Here is a 12671-nt window from a genome sequence, read left to right on the forward strand (position 1 = left end):
GTTTTCTTATTATTTTTCGTTGTATTTTTGAGATACGTTTAATGTTTCAATATATTCCCTTGTGTCAGTGTGTACATAAGTTTTTGTTGAAGATGTCTAAATGATCATTCAATATATTCCCTTGTGTCAGTGTGTACATGAGTTTTTGTTGAAGATGTCTAGATGATCATTTGTATGTTATAGTATTGATACAATGGAGACGAGCCGAGTCGAGTTGAGGTAACAAGATTTGAAGTAACACAAAAAAAAAAAAAACTTGCCTTTTGTCACTACCTACTTATCTGATGAGCAGCTCAAACAGATCCATTGATCCAGCACCAGGGTTAGACTCAAAAGGTGAATTTTGTTTCAGCTCTAGTACAGGGGCTGAAAACTATATTTTAAAAAAGAATATATGAATCAAAAATTTGCTTTATGTAATGTACTAGGTCATATTTTCGATTATCTTAAACCAAATCAAATATCTCCAGGACGTACGATGGTCCATGAAAACCTCCTCTTACTTTAGGCCCCTTTGTTTTGTGCATGTCAAGACAGCCTATTCGGTAGAGTTGCCTCTGATCACGAACCTCCGGCTGCAGATGCAGCCTCGGCTTGCTTTTTCTTCTCCCGTTTTTTCTTGTTTTTCAATGCATTCTTGCTAAGCTCCCTATACTCATGTGAAATACCGAAAAGATGTATAGTCACTCAGTAGTTCGAAGTTTGAACATCAGAAATATACCCAGAAAACTGGAAAAGGTATGAAGATGTATCATAAAGCTTACCCTGAAGGACTTCCTCCAAATAACTGTCAAAATGAAACAGATGGATACTATCAGCACATTAGTTGTACAAATGGGTTGTGGGGGATCAAAGATAAACAGGAAATAACGCATGGATGAACTTTCAAATGACAGTTTGACATATTTAGACATTCTGAAAGTAGCTCGTAAACCATCGCGCGTCATTACTACATTGCATGTTTATCATCACAGTATTTCATGTAAAGGTAACTAATCATATTGCAGTTTGACTTTGTTTTTTTCTGCAAAAGCTATGTGATGGGAATAACTTTTGGAGAAATGTTTAGAGAGAATCTATGTTATTCTCTGTGAATTCCTAGCTTTAAGTATTTTATTATCGAAATCCTGAAAAGAACAGTCCATTCAGAAAAGCAGGCTTTCAGTTCCGGCCCAGGCATGACGTTCAAAATGCTGAAGGAAGTATTTTGTTTAAGAATGGTGTTAAAAGCAACAGACTAAGAGAATTTTCAGATTGAATAGCAATCATGGAAGGTACAAGTATTTGCTAAACCAGCTCAGTGTGTTATCAATGAACATATATTGACTTATGAAAAGCAATTAGTACTCAATGAAGTATCCCTTCCATACCTCTGCTTGAACTACAGCAGCGGCTTTGGCATGAGGTGGACGATAAGCAGCAGGTTTTGCAGCAGGTTTTGCAGCAGGAGGATTGGCAGGTGTAGCTTTTGGAACGCCCTGAGCAGCTTTTGGAGCGGCCTGCGTAGCTTTTGATCCTTTCCCTGTAAAGACATTTTGGTTTCAGCTCCCATTATAATAGTAAATGGGCATTACATCAAACTTCGTTACTAGAATTAAACAGGAGGAACCTGGCACTTTAGCTTCATCTATTTTCACCGAGGTAACTGCCTTCACAAGGTCTTCAATGTCACCAAATTTTTCAACTGATTCTGGCTTCCAATCAACCTGACAGAGGAATGAACAAAGAAGTAAGCAGGCAAAGCAAATTGGTTTGGAACCAGAAAAGAGAAAAAAACAATAAGCAAGACTATTATTAACCTGATACAATCTATCAAACATCTTCTTGAAGTACAATGATCCATTGTGGTGAAAGACTTTAACCCTTCAAGAGTAAGAAAATAGGCATTAGCTATCATGTATTTGATTAATGAAGTTCCCAAATATATCTGCTTTCATAAACCTGGAAGTACACTTTCTCTTGTCCAACAAAGGCAACATTAAGCATGATCACTATTCACTAGCTTCTCATACCTTTAGAATCACTGAAGGCTTTTCAAACAAGATTATGAGTTCATGCAGTTACATTAGGGCCATAATTCAATAGATCCAACTTTTAGTAAGGAATATAGATTAATTGCTATAACAATTTATATTAAACTTGCAGGTGGATTGACAACAACATACCCCATGTAATCCCACAAGTGTGACCTTGGGAGAGTAAGAAGTATGCAGACCTTTCCTCTACCTTTGTCGGGTAGAGAAGTAGTTTCCAATAGACCCTCGGCTCAAAAGAGAAGTTACTCGGAGAAGGGTAGCAAGAAAATATGATAGCAAAATATCAAGATACAGAGTAAAATAAAGCAACAAATAGCAAAAAATCACTACGAAGAAAAAGAGATTACAGGATTACTAAATTACTACTAATATAATAACTAGGATACGATATGGGCCTAGCCCCTTGCCTCTCCCACTCAATGGGCGACCACACTTGGCTACCTATTGACCTTCTACTGTAATCCTCCAACTCCATACCTATCTAAGGTCATGTCCTCAGTAAGCTAAAGTTACGTAATGTCTTGTTTAATCACCTCCCCAACTCTTTTTCGGCCCATCTCTACCTCTCCTAACTCTTGCTGCATCCAACCTCTCACACCTCCAAACTGGCACATTCGTGCGCCTCCTTTCACATAACCGAACCATCTCATTCTACTTTCCTCATCTTGTCCACCCCGGTTTCCACACCCACCTTGGCCCCTGATCATGTCTCTCCTAGTGTGTTCACACATCCATATGAGCTTCCTCCTCTCCGCTACATTAATCTTCTGAATGTAGACGTTCTAACTGGTCAGCACTCTGCCCATACAACATTGTTAGTCTAACCAACACACTGTAGAACTTACCCTTAAGTCTTGGCGACACATTTGCAGGTGGATAAACATCAGCCTAGGAAAAAGTTGATAACCAAATTCAAGATTTAAAAAACTATTAAACCAATAGACTAAAAAAAATCAAGTAGTCTAGACAGTCGTCAAGATATCCAAATATATTATAGACTGAAGCAAAACGCAGTGATTTTTACACATTGAATTGTCTAATAATTGCAGAGAAAAAAAAGTTGTCTTTGCAAGCTACAAACCGAAATTTTATACATTAGGTTCTCAAGGTACCTTAGGCTTTAGGGTTTAGCCAAAGCACATTTTACTCAACAACAAAATCAGCAAAACATATGCATACCCATTATCAACTTGAAGACGTGGAGCTGTTGTGGCAGTCATAAAGTATCGACCATCAGGAGACCATTCACTTGTCACTGACAATTCAGCCCTTGTAGTTCCAAGTTGCTTCTTTTCCCTGTAGTCCCAGAATGCCTGAAATCATGACTAATCACTTAAGAGCTAAGCTAGATGAGAAAGAAACTTCTAATTCAAGATCACAAGCAAGCATCACTTAAAGAATCAACTAAGATTTGATAGGACTTTTCTAAGCCTCTAGGTAGACATGGCAATACAGTCTTTTAGTTTTTTTTTTGGGGCAAACTTAACAGTTTTGTGTATAAATCTTCAGCACTAAAGGCTGGGATCCCAAATTTACATCATGGAGCTACATACAATTGAGTATACTCAACAAAACTAAACTAGATCCTACTTCATCTTACAAAGAACCTAGGATATCTATAATAGTTATAGGATATAGGATCATCTACATACTCAGAACTGCACCAATAGCAAAAAGTGATAGTGCAATTCATTTTAATCATATGTAAAGGACTACTAATGTCCTCATAACGTCTCAAGTTTCTCTCCTTCCATATGGTCCATCAAATCATTGTTGGAACAATTTTCCATCTGTTTTGTCTCACTGCCACTACCTTCATTGTTCCAGCTTTCTATAGCCAGACTTGCCCTTCATGGCATGGTCCAACTTGTGCCCCTGAAGCTGGTAAACAAGTTCCAAAGTTGTCTCACCACCTATGTTGCTCGGACTCTTCAAAAATGTCATCATGTGCGTGTCAAATCTTTCAAAAGTAGTGCATTTTTTTATTATTTTTTTTTAACTGGTAACATTGTATTCGTCAGCATTAAGGGATATCCTGGCCACAGGTGTGGTAACATTTTTGGAGAGTCCGAGCAACTTAGCCAATGACCCTGCAATGAAGAAACATATGGTTGATTGTCTCTGCCTATTGCCCACAAAAAAAAACATCTAGGACACATACGTATTCCCCTCTTCATGAGATTCTCCTGACTTAGTTCTGCCTCTTTTACTACCAACCAAGTAAAGACTGCCACCTTATATGGAGTTTTGACTTTACAGATAAGCTTCCAAGGCAAAAATCTGAGTTGAGTCACCATTTGATACAGATTCTTGTAGGCACAGCTAACTGTGAAGATACCTTTGCTGTGATAAATACACCTGAGAGTGTTTTCTCCCTCTTCCAGTCCTCCAACATGGTCTAGGGTGCCATAAAATTCAGCTGACCTATCCACCTCCCAGTCTTGTATCATCCTTTTGTATGTTAAGTTCCATCCATGGATGAAACAGTGGCATGTTGTTGTTCATTCAACAAATAAATGTCAGGAAAGAGCTGCTTGAGGCTGCCAATTCCTAACCAGTTATCATCCCAAAACAAAATCTTCCTTCCATTGTTTACATTGAATCTAGTTCTTTGAAAGAAACTATGCCACAAATTTCTGATTGATCTCCATAGGCTGATACCATAGGCAGAAGTCACTTCCTTACTTTTCCAACAGTCCTTTAGTTTTGTTCAAATAACTATAGCATAAATAAGGTCAAAGTGCACACAGGCTGCACTTGCCAAAAGATGGAGCTAGTTCTACCACTAGAGCACAATTTTGGCAGGCAGTTAGGCAATGAAGGTCATAAACCTAGGTCATTGAGTTCATGATACCCTACCAGAACCAGTGTAGCTGAGTAAATATTCAAATTTTCTCAGGAATAAAATTTTTTAACCTTAGATGTCGTCCTACATGCCAAACCTATGCTCTTTATAACTTGTATTAACGATTCATATGTGAGTAAGAAAGATTTAACCCAACATTACATTAAACAAAATGGATTAGATGTTGATAACAGATCCATGGTCGAGTAGGAAATAGAGGTGGCTTTGAGATAGCACCAGGAAAACGGTTCCAGCATGTTAATCACTAGGTTATACTAGCAAACATTTTCATTAGTCTAGATGTACCATGATGCACGGGTGTAATTTTAGTAAGGATATTATGTACCGATTCTTCAAACTATATAAGATTAGCAAAACCTAAAGCTACTTGTGGGATTATACTACGTATGTTGTTGTACTAAGAATTAGCAAAACCTAAAGCTACTTGTACCAAATACTTATACATACCATATCCCATAAACACCCACAAACAATCTGGTAGATAATTTAATGTAAACAGGGTTAGATAATCAAGTGTTAAGGATAAGCAACTAATTAGTATTATGTGGTTAAAAGGACAACTAAGAACATCAGGAATTGACTTGTTCAAATTCAAGTAGGGAAAGGATAGCTTGGCCTATTCCAAGTGTCATGGATTAGAATTCATCGGGCAAAGCAACTAAAGAAAGAAAATGAGAAAAAGGAGTAGAGTTGAGCCAACAATCCGAAAAACAGGAATGGAGGACTAAGAGACATAAGTAATAGTTTGCCAATTTGAACAACTAAAATTACAAGTGTTACTACTATTAAGTGCCATATACTAAAGAAACTCATTTTGATCAGATAAAAGAAACCATCTAACCACATAAATCACCATATCTATTTAGTCTTTTTGGATAATGATGGTGTCTAGGCTAGCTTGGGCAAACCTCGACTATCCCATCGGTTACGTGCTATCTCCCACCAGCATTGTACCGGATAATTCTGCCACCAATGCTTAGGCAGATGAGAAGACATCACCTAGTGTTCCTTCCGATTTGAACCCTGCTCTCCAAGTTTTGCACTCATTTCGTTTACCACCAGGCACACCCTTGGATGCCACATAATTCGCCATGCCAAAATTCTCAAATTCATATGACATAATTGTAGGAGGCCAAATCTGAGTTAAAAGGTCGGGAGATTGATGAACATACAGAAGGATCGAACTTACTGGAAAATTAACCCGGAAAGCTGTCAGAATGAGATATTTGAACATCTTTTTGTCATAAGAATCACCTAAATATTCTATTTGTCGAGAGAACTCAACAAACTAAAGAACAATTGAAAAATCACTGGAGATTGTTGCCATTTATGAGCGCCTTATGGTGCAGGATAATCTTATTATAGTGGGTGTACAGTAAGTAAGATCTTTGTCAGCAAAGGACGCTGTTGTAATAGACTATTCAAAACCTAGTGGAATATTAAATTTAATCTCAAATGAATAAAAAGGAATTACTTATGTCAGCAAAAGACGCTGTTGTAATAGACTATTCAAAACCTAGTGATCAGAATATTAAATTAAATCTCAAATGAATAAAAAAGGAACGCACAAACTTGTTTGAGCCTCACAGAATTAGGGTTCAGGTGATCAAAATTGGTTAGGTTTAGAATGAAGAATCAACCACCATGAGCTAGAAATTCAAAGAATTGTCGGAAATCTGAACAGGGTTCACGCACTGAGCATATGGAGTGGATCTCCTCAAAGTCGTGCAGGACCTGCCCTCGAGACATGGCTTCTCGAATTTGTCTTCTCAAATATTCCTAGTTTCGTGGTAGTGATGGTTGATGCATAACATTTACAAGAGCAAAAAGGCTCGGCAAACAAGAAAGTTTCAGGAAAACATGCGACAAATGACATTTTCTTATCTCAGATAATTGTTGGCAAATGTGAAGTAATTCTAACAAAAATTTGATGCCATATGAGATACAAGGACAAATGATGAGAGAATGAGCAAAGAACAATGACTTGCATGTGAATCCCTTTAGAGAGATATGTACCATGTACATCGTTGTATTACTAATACACCTCATACATTATAATTGCCTATGTCCCATTTTTAATGTGGCATGCTATCATTTTAGTCCGTCCCAAAAAGAATGACGCTTTTATATATTTAAAAACAATTCGCCTTTAAACTTCTCATCTACCTTTAATGAGGTGATGTACAAGTTACAACCATACAAATGTCTATGGCTTGTCTTACACCACAAGTTTCAAAAGTCTTACATATCATCCTAAACTTTGTGTATGGACTATGTTCAAACACCGTAACATAAAATGGGATGGAGGGAGTACATTATTAAATACATTAGTTTACAGTACACTTAATTATTGAACCTATACTTAACTATCTAATATCTTTTGTTGCTCGGGAGGAACCAAATGGTCTTATACACTGATTGTGCTGATGGCTACATGTATTAAAGAGTCTCCTCGGGCATTTGGTGTGACTGTAAGCTTAGCATAATTAGGAGTTTGGTATGCCTCCAGTGACTGATCAATTTGTGTCCTATTCAACAATTAAATCTAAGTTTTCTACTTTCTTGATAAATTTTATGTGATATTTGTTCCTTTTTAATCTATCTTAAAGAGATTACACATTTCCATATTTGGAACTATTCAACTATAACATCACTACTTTACTGATTAACTCTTTATTCACATGACTTCTTGTGACACCACTTGATACAAAAACTATTTTTATTATAAGAAATGAAGATTGATGTCTTTCCATCTCTCATTAAACTGTTGGTAGTGAGGGTAACTTTGATACTTTGTTATATTTATCATATTTGCCAAAAGTCATTTATTTTGATAAGTAATAGCTAGCCATGATATTTGACACAGATATAAGAGTTATGGGCATTTCTGACTTCTCTATAGGATAAATTATCTAATTATGCATACCATGTCTCCTGGTAAGTTACCAAAGCCTGCCAAGCATATAACTGTAGAACAAGGTTAAGGCAAACAAAAGCAGAAACTGCTAACTGTGGAAATAAACTAGCCGTATGAACTAGCCCTTGTATGTTATTTTTTTCCAAATGACCAAATAGATAATGAAGCAAATAAGGAAAATAATTTATTTACTAAGTAAAGGATACAATTTCCCAATGGATTCCATCTGATAGTGTTGTATGGGCCTGTTCCAAGCTCAAGTAGAGGATTGCACTTCTTGTCAAAAACCGTGGCCATAGCAGGCATAACTAAGTGATTTAAGGATAGCAGAAACATCCAAAAAATATATGAAACACTACATTCAACAGAAATTTAGGAATGCTAGCTGCATATTTTATTTCTTTTTTTAACAGTAGCATTAAGGCTATCTTGCCCACTTTATTACCACTTCTGACATAGCATAGGTACCAACTGACCCTACCCACCAAAGGCTAGGCAGATAGGAAGATTTCACCTAGCTCTTCGACTCTTATTCTACCCCTTTAAAGGCGGATACTAGCTGCAAATTAATTTTGAATAAATAGACTTGAAGGAGGAAATAAGAGCTCCTTTGATAGGACGACACTTAGACCCTATCAATTAACTGAGCACAAGTTTGTTGAATATATAAAAGCCAAATGATCTAATGCACTTGACCTAAGACCATCCACCATTGTTGTAGTTCAAGAACAAAAAATATGTATGCTAGATGTCCTCCGCCATCTAACAGTTATCTTGTTTTTTTTATTCTGCATTTCTCTTAATTGAGAAAGAAGGTTTAAGAAGGAATAATTAAACAGAAAAGCTGGAACACCAGGAACCACGAATGAGAGAATAATGAACCAAGCTCTGACCTTCGGCAATTAATCACAAGTGTGCATATATTAAAACTTTTACCTTGTTTAGAAAGAAGTTGCATCGAATTTCAAACTTCGATAACATTTCTTCCAATATTCTTGTCTTCAAATTGTATGGCTTTTCATTAATGGGAAGCCGGTGCACATAGCATCCCGCTTTAGTAGGGTGCGGAGAAGGGCCACACTCCAAAGGGGTGTCGTGTAGACGGTCTAAACTAATGCAATCATTAGTGGCTGCTTCGACGGTTCAAACCCATGACTTATAGGTCACGCGGAGACAACTTTATCGTTGCTCCAAACCTCTCCTTCATGAATAGCGTGTAATATTTACATAAGACTCTTTTCACAATCTTCTTTTTTCCTCTTCTCTAAGGTTTTCTTTCATTTCTTGGTAACAGTTTCACAAGTCTTAAGATTAGAATTTAGTAAAGGATACATCCATAAACAACTGCAAATTCTTTACCCGAATAGGACCATTGAACATCATGAATAGGGCCTTCTTTACCTGCAACATACCAAAGATCACTAAATTCCAAATCCACTCATTCAACACAACTTTTTTTCTGAAAATAAGAAGATGAACGAACATACGAAGAGGCACAAGCCCTTCATGGGCCCCATCAGTAGTCAAGTAGTTCAACTTTGATTCTCCATAGTAACTCTGGTTTGTTTTATCAACATCTGATTGGACCACCACTAGGAGCCCTGTAGAACCAGAGTTCCAGCTCAGTTGCACAGTTGAGCACCTGAAGAAGCTACGTCGAGCAACAGGTTGACTTTGTAAGTCCTTTCCACAAGCATATATCTGAACACTGGCTGGCATTCCCTGCATAATTAATCTCCGAAAGGTTATTTAGGAACCCGGAGAACTGTCAGCCCGAGCACTAAACACTTCAAGAATTTTCTATTGCATTTGTGTGGTAATCTGATTGCACAAAAGTGATGCAACTAAGGAAGTATTTTATCATCGATCCTGTCCATATATATTGGTTTTTGGACATTACTATGTCAAAAAGAATTCTAAAATAGTCAAATGATTTCTTAGATTAACTTAGTTGACTACTCTCTGTAGCAGTTTCACTACAACAAACATGTTGTACTGTGCTTCCCAGAAACATAACTCTCTGCAAGACAGCTCATTGATATCTGGTTTAATATGTGCCTCCCATATAGGATTTATTATAAAAGCTTGTCATATATTCCCAAAGCCTCAAGGTGTAACCTTTTTATTACATGGAGCAGTTTAGACAGCTTCTGGAAAATGTTTTTTGAATTTATAGGAAATATTCTGGATGAAATGCACTTCAATGAGACTTAACAGTTGCACTCAATCGTAGTTGTGTCAAGTTGTCTAACAATAAGCAAAATATGGATAAGTTAAAGAGTCAGCAAGCATATTGAAATGATAATACATGGATGTTTTAAATTCATAATTAATGAGTATCCAACAATTCTCTTCCTGAAATGCAAAATGGACCTTAGATTCTGGAACAAATGCAGCCACATATGATCCAGGGGCTTTAGAAAGCTCCAATGCAGCAATCCCAGGAACTCGAAGCCGATTAATGAATCCCTTAGAGAAATCCCTAGGATCAAAAAATTGGATCTCATTTGTTGCCAAACGACATGCAACAGTTTCGTCAGAGCTGAAATGTACTGAAGGCCTGAAGAAAGTAGAATCCAAATGAACAAAATACAATAAAATTATGAGCATAAATTTCCACAGACAGCCAAAGCACAAGAAAAATTACCATGTAACTTTAGTCATATTTTTCTGGAAGAGTTGGTAAGCAGATTCACCATTTTCTATCTTCCACAAGACTACGTTCTTATGCTGAGGGGATGAACATTTTTGGAAGGTTTGAAGATAAGTCCCGCAAGGAGAGATGACTGCTGCAAGAACATTTGGGACATCAAAGGACCTAACCTCTGTCAAGGTTTTGCAATCAAAGATGCTAATTACAGAGTCTGATCTCGTAACCATAAGTTTGGACCCATCATCACTGAACTTTGCACTGGTACAAGGAACCGTATCCAGCTTGACACCAGGTTCTCCGCTCGGGAAAGGAGGTCCATTCCAAATAAAAAGACCTTCTGGTCCTCTTACTAAAATCTCCAATGAGGAGGAAGGTTCCACAACCGCCATCCTATTGGATAAAAAGTACAATCAACATTAGGACATACATCAAACCACCAGTACGAGAATTAACATCAGTCACATTTACAGAAGTTGAGACTAAGAGTTTGTATATGCTATATAGGATATAAATGATTTTCCACAACTTGTTTAAAATTCACAAGATAGGGAATCAAACCCTCACCAACAAGGTGAAAGTTCATATAGCCATAGCCAACCAACTGAGCTACTAAGATTCCCGATTTTCCACAACTCAAGGTAACCAAACACTAAGAAATGATTTCTCAATGATTAGATGAAGAATTAACCCCATCATCTGAAATCAAATATTGAAACCTAAAACACTCAATAAACTTGACATTGACAGAGAAAGTGTCAACTACAATAAACTTGACATTGACAGAGAAAGTGTCAACTACAACAAACTTACCCACTATAATCCCAGAATGGTCCATACATAAACTTAATCCTACCTTTGTGAAGCCAGAGAGAAGATGTTTTCGATAGACCCTTTGAGAAAGTATCAATTACATTATAAAAACCCAATCTTTTTGTTGAAGTTTGTATTTTTATGATATTATTGCAGACTGCTCTAGTGCACTAATCTATATGACCTATTAAATAGAGAAAAAAACAACACCCAAAGAATTATTTTGGATATATTCACTATAGAGAACAAAGAGAAGTCAATTATTTGTTATGGAAACATGATTTCACTTTCTCCGCTTGATTTTAAACAATCAATTAGCTCTAGATTACCAAGTAATTAAAGTGAAAATCTCAAAAACAACAAAAAAAAAACAATTTTTCGGTATGTTTGTGCTGTAAATGTGCATTGGGGTTTGCATAATATTAAGTTAACTCACCAGAAAAATGAATTTCAGAATCACTGGATTCACTGATTTGTGTTCAGTTGAAGTATTTCCGATTTTTGTGTAGACTGATAATGGGGAAGTTGATGAGAGGGAGAACTAAAAGAGTTGCGGCCTATGGGGTTACTATTTGGCCTTCGAAACGAATTTGGCTATTTGTTTTTTCGTTTGGCGTAATTACATTGAAATGTTAACACTTTTGCGTAGGGTATTCAATTGGCCTTCGCGACCTGTCACGGGTGACTCGACAGTGCTAAAAAAAAGACATGCATCTTCAGCTCTAAATTTAAAAAATAGGTTATAAGTTATTATTTTTTAATAGTTGAGTACTATTTGTAGAAAATATAAACTTTTTATGAAAAATGAAGGAATTATTAGAAGAAATTTGATATATTTGGAGTACTTATCTAATGAAAAATAATTTAAAATAAGAATGATTATATTATCAATTGAAAACTAAAAGAAACCAATTATATAAAGGTTATTAACAATTCAAGTTTAAGGCCCCATTTGATTTTTACTTTAGGCCACTAATAAGTTTGAGCCGCTCCTGTCTGCTGCTCGCTCGACTTGCTGCTGTGGTGGCATGACGTGGTGCCGGTCGGGGATGAGTTGGGTCAGGGTGAGAGAGGAGTGACACTTGACTTAGGGTTATATGATATTTATTATTTATTTTAAAAAAAGGCCAAAAATTCACTCCATTTATACTCAAATTTTTAATTACACACTTATAATTCTCAAGTATTCTATTACCCCACCCTTAAACTATTTTAAAATAGAATTAATGTCACCTTATATGATGAGGTGACAAAGAAAGTGTATTCACTAGAGACAAAAGAAAATTATTAAAATTTTAACTTTGCAAATAATTTGCCCTTTTCATATTAAGTTTTTCGTTTATTTTTTTAAAATTATGTTATCTTTTACTGTTATTACCTTTTCTTTTT

General features: G+C 36.4%; 1 protein-coding gene across 1 annotated transcript; it reads right to left on the reverse strand.

Annotated features, from left to right (window-relative positions):
• Nucleotides 1-163: 163 nt before the first annotated feature.
• LOC107028893 (eukaryotic translation initiation factor 2A) lies at nucleotides 164-11891 on the reverse strand. Its single transcript, XM_015230134.2, has 13 exons — nucleotides 11719-11891; nucleotides 10467-10862; nucleotides 10193-10379; nucleotides 9307-9541; nucleotides 9152-9220; nucleotides 8026-8127; nucleotides 7829-7869; nucleotides 3216-3349; nucleotides 1800-1863; nucleotides 1610-1706; nucleotides 1371-1522; nucleotides 765-787; nucleotides 164-649 (listed from the first exon to the last, which is right to left on the reverse strand). Exons 2-13 carry the CDS (start codon nucleotides 10859-10861, stop codon nucleotides 562-564), a joined length of 1587 nt encoding a protein of 528 aa, XP_015085620.1. The 5' UTR covers nucleotide 10862; nucleotides 11719-11891; the 3' UTR covers nucleotides 164-561.
• Nucleotides 11892-12671: the final 780 nt, after the last annotated feature.

Source organism: Solanum pennellii, chromosome 8, assembly GCF_001406875.1.
Source record: "Solanum pennellii chromosome 8, SPENNV200".
Lineage (NCBI taxonomy): Eukaryota > Viridiplantae > Streptophyta > Magnoliopsida > Solanales > Solanaceae > Solanum > Solanum pennellii.

Coding starts and splice junctions, on each gene's coding strand:
- LOC107028893 (XM_015230134.2), bottom strand. CDS start 10,861: ATGGCGGTTGTGGAACCTTCCTCCTCATTGGAGATTTTAGTAAGAGGA. Junction 7,870..8,025: donor ATGGAATCCATTGGGAAATT/GTATCCTTTACT, acceptor CTTGTTCTACAG/TTATATGCTTGGCAGGCTTT. Junction 650..764: donor TTTGGAGGAAGTCCTTCAGG/GTAAGCTTTATG, acceptor ACATGAGTATAG/GGAGCTTAGCAAGAATGCAT.